Raw genomic sequence first — 17,768 nt, forward strand, 5'->3', positions numbered from 1 at the left:
TGATTCCAAAGTCAAAAATATCCCTCAACTCGATTTGAAGCTTCCATTCAAATCCTTTTCGCAATATTAATCAACTGTAACTCAAATCTTAAATTGTTGAGTTTGATTTTGAATGTCTAAGAGCTTTAGAGAGGTTTTTGAGATATTCATAAGATCCTAAAAAAGTTTTTAAAACATCCCTTCAACATTTCCAATTAATTAAACTTCAGAGAGGTACAATCAATTTGAATTTACAAGGCAATTCAGCCCATCAAAAGACTTCTTCTATGTACCTTTTCAATATTAAAATATTTGGAAAATATTGAAGTACTCTTACCCCAGCAATACACCCTGTTTACATTCCCTCGCTATCTCTGCATCAGTCCAACATCTCGTCCATTGTCCTCATCTTTTGAATCAACACTCAGGGTTTAAATATATAGCCCAAAAAAAAGGGATATCAAATGTGTAAGATTTAGGAGTCTTTTTTCTCTCAGTTGTGTCCCTTCTTTATTTCTCAACATGCCTCAATTTTGGAGGAGGGGGGAGGATATTTTACAACCCTCAAAAGTACACAACAACCCCATGGTAGGGTCCAGAGAATGATGAATAAGTGGTGAGATGAGGGACTATAAAACACAATTCTCGACTTAATTTGTCTTGTCGCTGTGTATCTATTTTTTCTTGGGTTCTTCGACACACAGTCTGGCCATAAGGAAAGTTTTTTTTTTCAGAGGGAAGGATACTGCCCATCCCTGGGGATACTTATAGAGGAGTACGAGGAAGTTTGGAATACCCATGCGTTGTTTTAAAATGATTTATTGAAAGAATGATCGAAATGAACAGAGTATTATTTATTTTATTTATTTCGATGTAACAGGGTTTTTATTGCCATTTTGTACATTGTTCAGTTTACAGGTTTATTATTCAGTTTACAATGTTTTATGAAAAATGTCCATTCAGACGCTTCAATCATTTGCACCGGGCGAGACTCGAACTCACAACTGTGTCAGTCGAGCCAGGGGTCACACCGCCCAAGAGCTGAACGCTCTTACCAAGTGCACCACGAACCCCCCTCCAAATGAACTTGTATTTTGAAGATTGATACACTCGAAAATTAGGAAAATCACTGAAGGAGTAGTTATTATGGCGTCTTCTATACGGGGGGATTTCGAAATGCACCCCACTGTGCTATGCAACGATGAGTCTCGGGAAATCTCCCTTAGTGGTTCATGCCTGAGATAAATTTTCTCCACCCTCTGTTATAAATTCTCCAAGTGTGCTCTAACTAAAATAGATAGTCTGGAAGATTTTCTATTTTATTTCGAAACGTTTCAAAAGTCCATCACAGTGTTTTACAATCAAAGAATTTGTTAAAGTTAAAGTTAATATTTATGCCTGGTGACGAACACTTCATAATGAAGAGGAAATGAAGCACCCATCCTCTATACCAAAACCGTCTTACCGCAGGATTTTATTGCAATATTGTTGCTAAATTAAGAAAATATCCAAAGTTTTTATTTTTCTATTAATCAACTTTATTCTATTTAACTGTTTCTTTATTTCTATTTAAGGATGTCTATTTAACAATTCGACCATATTAAGAAGATTAAACGATACATTTAGAAGAGACATCGATACCGTGTCCCTATTTCACTTGCTTTTCGACTTTTGATAACTTTGAAAATAGATCACGAGAAAAACATATCTTGAAAAACAAAAAAAAAATATTTGAAATCGCTTGAAATGTCAAAATATTCGAACATAAACAAATAGAGCTTTTGAAGAAGGAGATTTTTAAGCGCCAAAAAGATAGGCAAAAATGCACCGGTCCAAAGCTCAGTGGGGGCCTTTTGTGTCAAAATGGCAGTTTCGAAATAAAATCCCCCAGTTTGGATGCTCCCTATAGGGTTAAGTTAAAGATACTTTCTATCCGAAAATTCAATCAGACACTGCGAACCTGGTACAATTAGTTCCTGGATGTATCGAACTTAGTAGATTTCGTTCCAGAATATTTCGGACCTGGTATATTTCGTTTATGAACATTTCGGATCTAATATGAAATGTTTCCCGGTGACATTAGACGTTTTTCAAATACTTAAAAGTTTCTAAATTGACCCACTGAAGAAGACCCATACCAAGGGTTGAAAGCTTTGGAGAAAAACCAGATTCTTTTAATTTGAAAGAGGAATACCCTTCTGACGAACACCGGAAGAATTGGGAGCACTGACTTGGTATATTTCGTTTATGAACATTAGGAATTTAATATGAATTGCTTGCTGGATATTTGAACCTGGTGCATTTTGTTCCAGAATAATTCCAACATGGTACATTACGTTCGAGAAATATTTCGGACGTGGTGCAATTCGTTCCAGAATATGTCGGGCTTGATATACTTTATTTATGGACATTTGGGACATTTATAATTTAATATGTATTGTTTGCCGGACATTTTGAACCTGGTACATTTCGTTCCAGATTATTTCGGACATGATACATTGCATTCCTGAATATTTTTAACGTGGTAGATTTCGTTCAATAATATGTCGGATCTAGTGTATTGCCTTTATGGTTATTCCGAATTTAATATGAATTTTATCCCGGACATCCCGAAATTGGTATATTTTGTTCCAAAATATTTCTGACCTGGTATATTTCATTCCATAATATTTCGTTACGATCGAAAATATGTTGTACCCGATATATTTCTTTTACTTCGTTTTTTGGACATTTCGAACTTAATATGATTTGTATCATCCAAGGGGAAAACAACTTGCGAGTCTACGACATCTACCTTTTGAATATCGCGAATATTGGCACTTTTTCGCGAATATTGTGAAAATTTCACAAATATCGTGAATATTGTAAATATCGCGAATATTTGCTGAATATTGCGAACATCGCAAATATTTCGCGAATATTGCGAATATCTCGAGTATTTCTCGAATACTACGAATATCGCGAATTGAAGAGGATATTACCTAAAGATGATAAATTCAGAAAAGATTAATACCATCCACCAAGCAAATAGCGCACCAACTTGTCTCAGATTCACCTAAGAATAGACAAAAGATGATAAAGTCCTCTCTCAGATAATTGAGCCTCTAAGCAAACGGTGGATATTATATCTGAAAGACCTGAAAGTATACCTAGAATTAGATCCAGTAAGAATGGATCAAACTTTTGCTTCTGGAGCAGAGAAAATTCACTTTTTTTCTTAGAGCACACTTTTTATTCGTCTTTCACGTTTCACAGAAAATATAACAGTAAACACAAGCCATATTGAAAATCATCAAGATGGGCGATATCCCAGCAATATTTCTTATCGATATTCGATTGATCGAGATTTATTTAAATTTAGTAAATTTCAATGGATTTAGACCAATCTTGTACACGAATATTGCGAATATCGCGAATATTTTCAAAATTCGTGAATATCGCGAATATTTGCAAAAATGTTTGAATATTGCGAATATTAGGGAAAATATTCGAATATTTTCCTCTTCCCATATAAAATTGTGAATATTTTGTGAATATTGATTCTACGACATGTAATTTTTGTCAGTTGTTTTTCCCTTGTTTGTATCCCTAAGATTCCGCACTTGGTATATTTCTAATTATAGGAAAACGGTTATAATTTTTATTAATGCCTAGGGAAACTTATTCTTTAGGAAGGGTTATTGTACTTGTTTATCTATATTATCAGTAACTGTGACTATTTATAGGAAATCTTTCAAAGTCTCTATTTCGGAATATTGATTCTTCTGGCGCTAACGTAAAAAATGAGCCAAATACGAAATATCCGACTAACGATCATGAGACTCTGATAGTTTTTAAAATTTGTTGTTTTCTCAAAAATGGAATTGCCACATAAAATTTCGAATAGATACTTCTTGAACTGGGTTCAATCTGTTATAATTCGAAGTTTTTGATATATTTGAAGTACCCCTTTATCCCCTATATCCAAAAACTGCCCTTCCTTGTAAATATTTTCACATGGGTGGGTTGCTGACGGAAACTTTTCATCGCAGCCGATAAAAAGTTTTCTCCACTTCTTTTTTTCTCGTACGATCCATCCCTCCTCTTCTATGTGACTTTTCTCCCCTGAATTGGGACATGAAACACCATACACAGACCCAACATGTAGTTTCGATTCTCATATCAATAAATAGAAAAGTTTCCTCACATTCGACGCCCTAACATAATACTCATCCTAGACTCACTTAATTGGTAGCAATTCCGTGAGCTTTTCTCCCGTCCTCTGTCATTGGCATTGGAACATGTGTCGGTTGATGTCAGTTTGGGGTGGATCCTACCACATGAGCTTACTGATTTTTCGAAGTTTACGCGGATGTTTTTCCCAAGGGTTTTTCCCTCCAAATTCACTGGGATTTAGTGCGACTGGTCGTTTTTTTTTTAGGGGAGGGCGGAGGTGGTGGAAGTTTTATTGTTGACTTTGTGGGGTTTTCCATGAGGCAGGATGTAGGAGATAGAGCTTTACTATTAGAATGAGGAAAATGTACACAAGTGTTTGGAAAGGAGTTTATGGAGTGAAACGAGGGTTGAAATTTATAGTCTTTCCACGACTGAATTTCAGTGTGGTATTCTCCAAATACGAAGGATACTCCTCATTAAGACTCTTTTGATTCTTTTTCGCCGCCCTTTTTTTCCCCGACAGTTTTTTTTCTCATGCCTGGCTAAATATGACACACTATGATAAATAAACAAGAGCGAAAAATCAACAATAATTTATGCTTTTCATGCGAAAATTTTTAACATGATGTTCTGGGCAAGCTGAATCGTAATTTATTCATTTGGTTCTACCAGACATTTTCTAAGCTCACACCAATATTTGCATGGATTGGAAAGCGTATGAAAAATAAAATTTTAGGGTGCTTTTGCGGTTAGAATTTAGCAATTCTCTTTTTCAGAATCACGGATGAATATTTATTTTATTGCAAATAAAAATGAATGGGGTTCTGTTGAAAACAACGAATAGATTTGTCAATTTGAGTCCTCTATTTAATTCACAATGCGAATTGAGGTTTTTGGATTTTGGGAAGATAACTAAAACAATGCGAAAATTTTCTAAATGTCCGGAGTCAATGTTCAGAACTAGAACTACCAAAAATTGATCAAAGCTACGCAAAATTAGTTTTAATAGCTGCGATTTATTAAAATTTTAAAAATTCATTGATTACCAAAAGGATTAACACTAAACCTACCGACCGTTTTTGGTCGTTTTTCGGTCAAATAAGCCATGGTAGGGTAGGATACTCATCAAATTTGTTTTGGAAAAGAGCAAAAAATTAAAATTTGAACACTGAGAAGTATATTACATGCATATTTTAGGAAATTCATAAATTTTGATAGTGACATTTTACCGTTTAAATATGTTTTAATTTTAAACCGACCAATTTGACCGGGTCTTGATAGGTTTAGTGTTAAAAGTTAAAACTAATTGCTTGCGCAGGGCCTCTAAAGCTGATTTCGACGGTTCAAAATATAAAACGAATAAGTCGGAAATGGCCAGGTTTCCACGAGAGCGATTTGAAGCTGAAATTTTACATGCTGTGTATAGAACTTTTAAGATTTGAAACCCCTATAACTATGGGAATAATTAACTTTCAGGGATAATATTCACAGGGAAGGTAGAGTCTGTCAAAGAATACCCGAAAAGCGGAAAACACGTATTTTGCAAAAAAAAAATCGAGTAATTCAACTTCTATTCTGACAAGTCGATTTAAACTTTGACTTTTTCCTTTGTTCTCTTTTACCCAATTTAGGTTAGTTATTGGACTAAAGATTACTATTAGTATAGTTTCAATTCAGTCCTAGTACAAACTGCTATGCCATCTTCTTCTAAACATATTAATTTAGAATCACTCGACTCAGAAAAAAGCAAGGATCGGTGACGAACTATGTCTAATCCGAATCTGTTCTCAATTCTTAGCAATTTTAACTATATTCGAAGAATATGATTTAGTCAGGCTCGAATGAAGACTAGGACAGTCTGGTCTTTTAAGTTGCTTGTACTAATTTATATTATTAAATTATTTAAATTCTTTAAGTATGATAAAGGCTCCCAGCTACTCTTCTCTTTGATATTTCAAAAAGTTTTTTGCAATTAAATTCGATAGGTCCCCACACAAGATCCTGAAATTTCTGTAACTATATAATGTTCCGGGAAGAAGTTTTAAGGACCTAGGTGAGCTTTACTCGACCCTGAAGATGTTTTCCACGGTAGAAAGAATCTAGGTCGAGAAAAGGGACCTCGGGTATCAAGAATTGACAGTGTACATCAGAGGTGTGCAAGAAACCGTTGAAACCGAATTAACGTCAAAATAAAGTTGTTATAGTAGCGTTTTGACCATTGACATACATGTTTCATTTGACGTTAATTCGGTTTCAACGGTTTCTTGCACACCTCTGGTGTACATCTACACCCTAAATTCCTTACTCATTTTGGCTCGTTTCTTCAAGTTTTTTGAGATTCCTAAGGACAACTGCTAGAATAGAGCTACTCCAAGGAAGATAAAAAATAAGGTTTGGCTTTCCGGATTAACCCGGACTATTTAGTCATGAAGAGGTTTCAACAGGAGCGGAAGGATGAAAAGAAATCATCCTTATTCTAGAAAACCATGAGCACCTTATCTTTGTATTATAGTTAGTATGCCTTTTAAAAATATCGTTAAAACCACACTGCATGGGCCAATAAAACAGTTCCCTACTTGAGAAGTACAAGGTCTATTTACGCATTGGAGTCTGGAGATAAGGGGGAAAGTGGGAGAGAAAATCTTCTACAGAGTAAAGTCTCGAGGGTCTAGCTAGACAGATGAATATTGTCTTTCGATAAGGTTACGGTAAGAGTCTAAAGGGGGGGAGGTCGTATTGCGATACATATCCTCTTCCCCTCAATTCTCATGTTCACCTTCCAGCGCGCTAGATACCTGGTAGGTCCTGGATCACTCAGGTGAGTGAAGAAAGACTGGGTAACCAATCCCAGTTGGAATTGGAAGTCGCGATCATGAGGCTAATGCCCTAGACACACTTACGACTTAAGCCGAGAGACGACTTAGTGGAAAATAATGGAAATGATGTCTAACTATTATTTCGAATATAATTACGCTAAGCCGACTCTCGGCTAATCCTCAGGTCTGTCAAGGCCCTAACGAACAAGGGATCTCGACCTTTTAGAGAGGGTTGGATGAGGGCTAAAACCCCTCCCCGTAAGGAATCATCGATAGGACGGAATTTGCGACAGCGACCTATGTTACGTTATGAAGTGAGGTAAGAGAGAGTCGTCAGGACTGAAGGAGGTTAGTGTGAGAGTCCTGATGCCTTAAAGGGACGCTTCAGACACCTAAGTAAGTAAGTAGATAAGATTAGATTGTAAAAGGTGGCGGTGAATCAAAAATTACAATTGGTATCGCTGCACCCAGGCCTAAATTCTAACCGATAGATTCAACATTATCATTAGCATTTCTTATTGGAACCTCCACGGGTATTTAGCACTTTTTTTTCGGAACTAAATCGGTGCTCCTGGACAGTCCCCGGGGACTGACTAATCCTTCCACCACGAGGCTTAAAATAAACTGAGTGTCTACATTTTGCATACAAAACCTCAAACGCAAAACAAGTGAAAGACGTAGCCCGTTTCTGGGCAAGACATGTTTAATTTTTTAGTGCCTGGACTCGATTAATAATCTATGATGTCCTTCACTTTTTACTAATACGAACTAGATATAAGGTAAACTACCCTTGTATTCAGCCGGAAAGGGGAAACCTCTGTACTGGTCACTTTTTTTAGTACATAAGTTGACTATTCTCAAATGTTTCCGCATTATCGACTTTTCTTTGTATTGGATCCTGTTTAGATTGTTTTTAGATTAGTCATGTGCTAAAAAAAATGTAGAAGAGAGATTTCTTCTAAATTTTTCAAATTAATATAAAAGAGCAATCAAAAATTATCCTAGAATATTTCGATCATAATTTCTAAGGATTTAGTACAACTATTTTTTTAGCCATCTTTCTTTTTGATTTCGCAAAACCTAATGAGGAAATAATTACATGAATAATTTAGTACAGGTTTGTACTAAATTTAAGAGAAAATCTGAGTTAATAACATTTTTAATAATCAAATAGGCAGGATCATATTGAAAATTTTCCAATTGAGTATTTCGCCTATTGCATCCTGGGAATATAAATAATTTTCTGACGAAGCTTTCTTGAAATTATTGCTTCATAAAAAATTTCCCATTAGCAAAATCACAAATTCGACTTAATGGAAAGCATCTAGAGCGGTTTTTTTTTTATTTGTGCTAGTGAAATGCGCAATAATTACCAAGAAGACTAATATACCCTAAATTCGCCTTTTGACTAATAAAAAAGAAGCACCAACTCAGAGGAAATCAAAGAAAATTTATGCACTGAAGTGGTAAGAGCTTTTAATACTCCAAAGAGGTGGGATGGTGTGAAAAATGTGTGGTTCTCCATTCCATTTCCACTTGGAGAGGGTTGAAAATGTGTTTGAGATGGATTTTCGTCTGTTTTTAGTCCGACTTTTTTTTCTCTTTACCCGTGTCAGTCTCCAAATTCATGAAAATTCCATCCTCGCAAGAGTTACAAAGTGGTGTAGATTAAAATTCATGTTCTTGGTGTCTTTTTTTGCCCAGGTTTCACTTGAAAGGTATCCTCAGGTGATGGGAGGGTTTTTTTTTATCACTATGAGACCATTAAAAAAAGTCTCGGAGAGCTTTTTTTCATTCCTCATCCAGAAGGACTCATTTGAAGTTTTGGGAACTGTATTCCTAACTCAATATTAAAGCAATATACCTGTCAACTTTCCACCTTTTTGGCGTCACACCTTTCCTTGATAGACCCTGTCCTTGAAATACCTTCCAATAGTCTTGCTAAAAAAAATACCCTTAAAAATATTTAAGAGAGTCCATGTCAACACAATATTGAACTATTTGCATATCATGCCCAATATAAATCTGCGGGAATGGACCATGGAATTTTTCAAGCCACATTTTCAAGGGGTTTTTGGTTTCCGTGGGAAGTGTCCAGTGGGACTTTTCCGGTGGTGGTTTTGGAAGCTGGAAAATGTTGGCTAGCATTTGCTCTCAAAATGAGGAAGCAAGTGTGTTTTATATTGCAAACCGTAACCATGAATAATCTTCTTAAAATGTTGGGCAAATGTATTTGTGTTTTCTATAAGTCCAGCTTTCACCTACTTTCCCTGTACACGAGTTTTCGCTTCAATTCTGGGCCCAAAAATAGAAAAGAGTCTATTTGGACATTGTTCTGTACCAATGTTAAGTGAATAATTCATATTGGGAAACAAAACAGAAGCTCTACTACAGTGAAAATATTTGAGAATAGGGTTCCACGTGCTCTTAAGAGAAATTGTTAATTTTGAATTACTTGTTTACATACTCTTATATGTAGTTAATTACATTTTAAAATAATCTTCTGCATTTTAAATTAAAAAATAATACTCCTGTGCTGAGTGTTTGAAAGATCACAAAGTAAAAAAGCTTCCCGAAAGCTCTCGTATATTTTTTATTACGTTGACTTCGTGTAAATTGTATAATTAAACTTCCTAAATGGTTGTTTCACATGAGATTATATTGCAATGTTTTGTATATTTCTCTATAAAAATATTTATTCTGAAAAATGAGAAAATGTTCAGTGTTACTGACAATCTTTTCTTCCGCGTGAGCGCGCTGTTTTCATCCGCAAGTGGCGCTGGCAACTGTTCTTAACTTGAAATTCTCATGTTCCTAGTTCGAGTTTTCTTAAGCTCTGCGTTTAAGCTGAGAACTTCTTTGTGAATTTTATAATTTTCGAATATTTATAGAAAACTTCTTCAAAAAACGTAAAGAATATTTTTTCAAGGAGTCATATTTCTCATGAAGGATAGTTTTCAGAAATATCATCTTGAATGATAAAAAATTTAAAAATCCAAATAATATACTCAATAGGGAACGATAAATCGGTTCCTCGGCTAAAGACCCTGTCCACTGGTAAAAATAAAAGGATAAATAAAATTAAACCAAAATTGATCCTTTTGCAAAGGATGGATCAAATTTCGAACATTGAATGTACGTTTATCATAATAGAACATGTTAATTTAACCTATCCTTTGCAAAAGGGTAAAATTTGGATCAATTTGATCCTTTTTTTTACCAGTGTCGTTATTGTAAATCCCCAAAGGCTGATTGACAAGCTTATCCATATTCTGCATGGATGATCATCATTTTGACAAACTTTTCTTAGCCATTTCTCGGCTTAAGTCGTAAGCAAGAGGGAGATATTAGGGTCAGAAATGTTGTACAACTGAAAATGAAGTGCTTGGAAGTCTTTGGAAGTGGGAGTGTCCGAAAATAAAGTCATCTCTGTCTAATTCCGAATTTTACAGACTGTACGTTACTTTTAGCTCAGATTTTAAATTCGAGTGGCCGAAAAAGTTTTTTTTTCAACATTGTGCAATTTCGGTTATGATAATAATTCGGTTTAAATAACGCTAAAATTTATTATAGCTTAAGTAGTAGCTATTATAATTTATACTTAAGGAGTATCCCGTAGGTTTCCTCCAGCATTTATGTTTACTTTTTTGCTTTTACTGGTAAGATTATATTGTCTTACATCCCCCTAATGCTGAGTATCCTTCTAATAAGTCGATATGTCCTTTGAAAGACTTTTATAAAATACGAAAAGATACCTTTGTAATAATTAATGTTAGTCGAATTTTGGAAAGGCCTAAGTGATGGACTTCCACAAAAATGCATTTTGGGGGTCTATTTAATTTCTAATTTCTAAATTCTAATTTCGATATAAGGATATAATTATTGAAAAGATCAACTTTACTTTAAACGGTCTCTAACATTGATGGCAATTGTGAGTATTCGAGTGGAAAAAATTATCGAATTGAAGAGATTATCAAGATTTTGGAAAATAATAATTCGATAGTATTTCGCTATTTTAGAAAAGCTTGGATGTATATAAAAGCTCGATATATGGGTGCCACTTTTTTCACTGGAAGGAATAAGGAGAACTGTAGGAATTGTATATGGACTGTATTACGGGTTATTATGGTACTTTTTGCTTGTAACCTTTTAAGCAAAAACTTTTCTATCCAATTCCGGAATACACGATTTGCCGAATCCCGTGCTGTGTTTAAACGGATATGAAGTCTTTGGGGATAACGGCAATAAAGTAAGAGCATGTTGATGCATGAGGTTTTAAGAGTAACCTTAATAGTAACCTTGTCGGTTGATCTATTTTTCAGAGTAACTTAAGTAATATTTTCAAATGTAACAAGAAACTTTTAGCCGATAAAAATGGTCAACTTTTGGAAAACAATTATTCTTGATGCAATATTAAATAAATTTGGTTTTAAAATGCATGAATAATATTTATGGATTACAGGCATGAAAAAATAAAAATTTGAAGAATGATTTTCAATTTGATTTTTAATTTGAGGAATATCTGCTGCAAGAAATTCAAAATATAAGCAAAATATTAAAAAAATATATACGTAAAAATAAGTTTCTCGGAAATTTTTTAAATAGATTTTTCATAATATTAAATAAATTATTGATTCCGAAGTATGAGAATTGCATAAAGTGTAACAAGTGCCGGAAGTATTGCAGCTTTTTCGGGAGTTTTCCGAAATGCTGGAAGTGTGAAGAGCTCTTCTATTGTGGAAGTGTCTGGATGTGGTGTATACATTTTCACCCTAATATCTCCCCCATGGTCGTAAGTGTGTCAAGGGCATGAGACTCAGAATAATCCTTGAGAATACTCATCTTGTAAAAAATTCGTCTATAGGATTAAGGAAAACAATTTATGCAAATGACCTTTTATGGATTAAACGTCCACTGCATAAGTTTCTTTTACTAAATCCTCTACAACTAAAATTTAGCTTAATTTATTTATTAAATCTTGGTTTTGATACGCCCTTAATTAGGTTAATTTTCTAGAGGTCATTTTACAGCTCCAACTCAAAGAGAGAGAAGTTATATGAACGTCTTTTTTCAACTTTTCACAGTTCTGATGCTTAAACTGTAAGAGATATCGACTTCCAGTCTTCGATGACCCCCAATAAAACGAAAATATCTCTAGATGTTTTTCTCCAAAACCATGTTTTTTGGTTTCTCTCAAAATTGGCCCTAGGTTGTTCAATGATTTTCGTATATGTTTTAGAGGTAGTCCAGGCGAATATTCCACCCGAACATACTTATGACCGGAAAACTCGCCATTTTGAATTATTGGGATCAAATGACAGCCACTTTGGAGGGATCATTTTACAAACGATTTGGTTAAATTTGATATTTTTGGAAATGCATTGAAATTTCAAATCCGGCGACATCGGTTTTCATCGGTAATACAGCAGTTAAGTAGAGATTTTTTGGTTTTCAAATTCTTTTGTGACTTAATGCGTCTACACATTGGGAGCAATTTTCGTCAAAATTTGCGTTTTTTGATAGAAATTTAACGTTTCCCCCTACAACGCTACAGGGAATTTCCTTCAAAAAAGCAATTTTTGGCAAAAATTGCTCCCAATGTGTAGAGGCCATTAGGAATCAATTTGATCTCCAGTAGACGAGTAAGCACTAAAAGATCATATGAGAAAACTATTTCACAGTGAGCTCTGTCTCGTGAGTTCGAGCATTCCGCAAAGCTGGGTCGCTTTGCCATCTCTTTACAATAATTTCCTTTACCTATTTCCTCATAGCCGAATTATACAGGCTAAACATTCTTGAGGACCAGCCTAGGTCTATTGAGGCCTTAACCTTAACCCATAATCCTAATTACGAATTAGATTTTGAAAATCAATAAACAAAATTTAAATAATTTTATTAAGAATTGAGGACAATCTCGTCGATTCTGAGACCAGTTTTCAAGCTTTAAATATATTGATTATTTTATTCCTTAAAAAGAACTCCATATTAAATTGTAATGATATACGGATGAAGCTATATTATGATAGAAAATTCATTGAGAGATTGAAGTGTCCTCTTCGACTTTGGAACAAGACTGAAACCACCCTAAGCTGGAGGGAAATTTAAGTGGTATAGACAAACATCTTGACATGACATTGAGAGCAGTTCTTTGAAAAAATATTTGGAGAAAAGCCCTCGAGTCACTCGAAGATGTCCGTAAAAATAATAAAAGAACAAATAAAGTTGACTCACCTTCAGGACAAAAATCTCGCCCGTGGTGCGATTGATGTCAAATTTGCTATTGGCCGGATTGTCTGGATCAATACCCTGTCCTGTTAGGAAGTAGACTATATTCTGCGGACGATCCTTGTCACCATCTGTGGCTGTCACCTATAAAGTTAGTAGAATGTTTGTGATAAATTGCATTTTCACTGAGAATTGGTTGCACACTTGGACACAGAAGCAAACATCTAATATTGCATGTTATATAGCAAAAACAAGCAGTATTTGGTGTTAAATTGTATACGAAGTGGGAAATGGATATAAGGTATGGAGTTGACATAGTCATCGACTGAATTCGCAACCCCAATGACTCCCCCAGCTGAGACCACGAAAGGCACTCAACTGCACAACTCTGCGGGTCAATGGGGCGGGTCAGTGTGACGTGATACCCAGATATTCTCTACCCCAAATCCTATACAACCATTTACACTCACATTAGTGTCATGCATTTCAATTTCTCCACTAACATTATCTGCAACCGACCATGCACGAGAAGCAAACAAGCAGCATTTCTTGCTAGAATTCCAGGGTGTTTCACTTTAGATTTTACAATCTCTGCCAAAGTCCCATGGAATTAACATAATTTCCAAGACAACAGAACCCATCTTAATGCTATGCTCTCCTGGAGAATTAATTTATACAACGTTCTTAGCTTAGTTGCGAAGACTCAGTTTTGAACACAAACACCCATAAATTCAAAACTAAATGACGTAATCGAAAAGTCAAGAACATTTAAAATTCCTTGAGTTCAGAGGTAAGAAAAGCTCCTAAGCACCTTAGGGTGGTGTCATCACTTATGGCCGTTATACACTTATGGCCTCTGCACATTGAGAGAAATTTTCTTTAAAAACTGGGGTGATATGATAACTTAATGTTGAGAGTCGACCGTTAGGATGATATGAGTCAGATTTTGGAATTTCGGTCATGTTTTAAAATTGTATGTAGGCCCTGAAGAAGGCCCCAACCCAGGATCGAAATGTCGGCCAATAAAAACATAAAAGAGAACAAGAAAGTTTTTAGACCGAAATTCCAAAATTTGACTCACATGATAACTTATTTTCGAAACTATCGACTACCGATTCTGAAAAAATATAAACGATAGCTGCACTTCCTGTAATTAATAGGGGAAAGTGGTCTTTGAATGCGGCAGCCTTTGAAAATTCATTTTTTCTCTTATTTCCCAAAACAAAAATTCTATTTTGTTAATCGAAATTAATAGAAATTTGTCAGTTGTATTGACTATAGTTTGTGTTAGAAAATAAGAGAAAATTGAAATATTCAAAGGCTGCAGCATTCAAAGGCAGGTCACTTTCCCCTATAAATGTTTATCTACAGTCTCATTTTTTTAGGATGTCAAAATGATACTATCGATTCGATAGTGTCGAAAAGTTATCATTCCACTGCTTTTTTAAGGAAATTTCCTACTATGCTGTACATGCCAGTTTTTCGAGAATACTATATCTATCCATAGATTCGTTGTGTGATTTACATTCATTTAAAAAATTTAAAAAAAAATCTAATTTTTTTTATGAAAATCGCAAAATGTTATATATATTTAGTTCTTTTCTTTCATAAGTACAAAATTTCGAACTTATAACGGTTTTGAAATGACTGCAAATTTGAACTGAATTTTGAATTTTTATTTTGCGAATACAAATTTATAAAGTTTAAACGATTTTAACTTTTTAAGAACAATTGGGTCACCGGGTGATCCAAAAACATTTATTTTTCTATAGACATCTAAAGCTTTGCTTTGCTCTGAGAATTCCGAAAAAGCGATCTTTTCGAACCCTTTATTTTTTACTTCCTCGTTCGTTAAGGGTTTAGGTAATTTTGGTTTCTTTATTAGATTCATGGCCGAAAAAGGTTCTTAATTCAGCTAATGCACTTTTATGACAGATTCACTTGTATATAATGTCACTATAGCCTTGGTTCTAGCTTTCGAAATTTCGAAATTTCTGTCTAAGAATGTAACTAGTTAAATTCTCCTCCATTTTAATTTATTATTTCCTTCTAAGTTTACAGAGGTTTCAAAATTTTCGGTTGAAATGTCTTTAAAAACCATAAGGTAGATGTTGTTACTTTTAAATAATATTTATTTTTACAATCCTCATTAATTCAAAATTTCGAACTTGTTGTGGATTTTAAGAAAATTGTCACCAATTGTCACTGAATTATTTTCGAAATGAGAAGTTTAGTTAGGTAAAGAACTTTACACGTTTATCAAAGTGAAATTCTCAAATCGGAATGGATACTTAAAATGGTTTCAAGATGAAACGTTTTAGACCTAAAAGAACAAAATAGAATTCGAAAATGTGAGATGAATTTTGAATGAGATGAATGAAAATTGAAGATATTGGTATTACTAATCGACCTTTGACTTAATTAATTGTAGTAGAAAGAAACTAATGGAAAGCAGTAAAATTCAAGAAACTTTCGAATTTCGAAAAGCGAGCAATAGCAGTGAGTAACTAAAATGAATAAATATGTATCAATGATCTCTAATAAACAAAGATAAGTAAAAATTGTATCGAATAAGTGTTATTTCGGAAGACAATTTTATGCTTCACTTCTTGAAAATATGTTCGGTAGGAATGATTTTCAGCTATTGATAGTTCGAAATTTTGAATTTTCGATTGAATCTGAACACGGGCTTCAGACCTAAGGCTTACCCTTATGGTTTAATTGCTTTCATTTCTTATAAATCCCGTTTTTTAGAAAAAAATAATTTATGATTATTTCCTACTTTTTCCCTCCCTATTCTTTAAGGCTTTAGGTAATTTTGGTTTCTTTATTAGATTCATGGCCGAAAAAGGTTCTTAATTCAGCAAGTGCACTTTTATGACAAGTTTGCTTATTTATAATTCACTAAAGCAGAGGCGTGCAAGAACCGTTGAAACCGAATAAACGTCAAATGAAACATGTACGTCAATGGTCAAAACGCTACCAGAACAATCTATTTTTCACGTTTATTCGGTTTCAATGGTTCTTGTACACCTCTGCACTAAAGCCTTGGTCCTAGCTTTCGAAATTTCGATATTTATGTCTAAGAATATAACTAGTTAAATTCTCCTCAAAGATAAATGACATATTAGGTTCTCAAAAACCAATAAAATTGCTTGCTCTTTAATATTTTAAGACCTCCGGGAATTGCACTTAACATCTAGTCTGAAGACCGCTTAACCGAATTATTAGTTTTAGGCTTTGACTTAATTTGTGACTAAACAAATTCTTGAATAAATCAAATCCAAGAAGCAAATTTTTCTTAAAATGGTCTTGTAGAATGCTATAAGTAGGGCTTTCTAAAGTCAATGAGACTACTTATAGTAAAGTAGAGTACTCTTAAGGGGCTTAAGAGCATCTACAGGTATTCAAAAATAAAATTGTCACTACAATGCTTTTAAAGGTGCATTAAGAGACTTATCACAGCTATTTTACTTATTGGGTAATCTATAATTTGTGTCCCTTATCAGTTTTTCTGAAATTCGAAAATTCGAAATGTAATCACTAATAGCGCTCAAGTGGTCCTTCTGCGAATTTCTTTACCTTTCGAAACGACATTTCGAAAACTGACTATTGATAAATGAAGGAATAAGTAGTCAAAATATACATAGCTTAAAGCGCGCTGCTTTCAAACGATTTAAGCTTCGGACAACTCATTTTTCTATGTTCTTAATGAATTTGTCTCATGGATCTTTTCAGAAAATTTGACACATTGAACTATAGCTATTCAAAAGAAATAGTGTAATGTTTAAATTTAATTAAAAACATATTAAAAAAAATGAGTTGTTAGTAGCTTGAGTTTTCCGAAGGTAATTCACTTTCCCGGAATAGATAACTGATTGTAAATGAAATACCTTGAATTTCAAATATTTGTGTTATAAAATTTAATTTCCTGTTTTTTACTTTAGAGAGCTTAAATGCACATTGATTTTCAATTGATTCTACTTCATATTGAATTCTCAAAAGAGCTCAAAATCAGTGAAAATTCTCCATGAATGCTGCTGAATTGTATAAAATAGCAATTCATTACACTAATGTTATTTATGCAGAATGTACATAAATTTCGCATGCAAAATGTATTATTTAGCATATTAGAAAGACAATGTGACTACAAATTATTTACACTGAGACAAAATACAATATAGTTAACCCCATTAGAGAAAACGAGTACCAAAAGTGCACTTCTACCTCTCCATCAACACTCATTTTGGAGTAATAAAACATTTGCAATGTACACAAAATAAACAAATTGCAAATTGTGCAAAATAAATATTTGTCCTTTTGTATCTCGAACATCACAGGCAGATGGATGGGGGTTGAATACTGGCGTCCAAGTTATGGATGATGAAGTATTGTGATTTTAAGGTCAAAGAATCGAATAAATTGACTTGAGATGGTTGCTCGTTGTGGTACTTCGAGGAGAAAAAATATCCATCATTTAGCAATTCAATTAATTCGGCGTCTTTCTGACCATCCAATGATAAGCTTACAAAATGGATTTTCAATGCTCAGAACAAATTTTTCCAATAATCTACAACAAATTGTGGGAATTGA

At 34.1% G+C, this 17,768-nt stretch overlaps 1 protein-coding gene across 1 annotated transcript in view; it reads right to left on the minus strand.

Annotated features, from left to right (window-relative positions):
* Nucleotides 1-17,768, minus strand: part of LOC129806624 (neural-cadherin) — a 654,674-nt gene that overhangs the window by 49,600 nt on the left and 587,306 nt on the right. The window contains exon 16 of the mRNA XM_055855343.1: nt 13,182-13,319. Coding sequence (XP_055711318.1) covers nt 13,182-13,319 — 138 coding nt within the window. The remainder of the gene's footprint in view (nt 1-13,181; nt 13,320-17,768) is intronic.

Source organism: Phlebotomus papatasi, chromosome 3 (assembly GCF_024763615.1).
Source record: "Phlebotomus papatasi isolate M1 chromosome 3, Ppap_2.1, whole genome shotgun sequence".
Taxonomy (NCBI): domain Eukaryota; kingdom Metazoa; phylum Arthropoda; class Insecta; order Diptera; family Psychodidae; genus Phlebotomus; species Phlebotomus papatasi.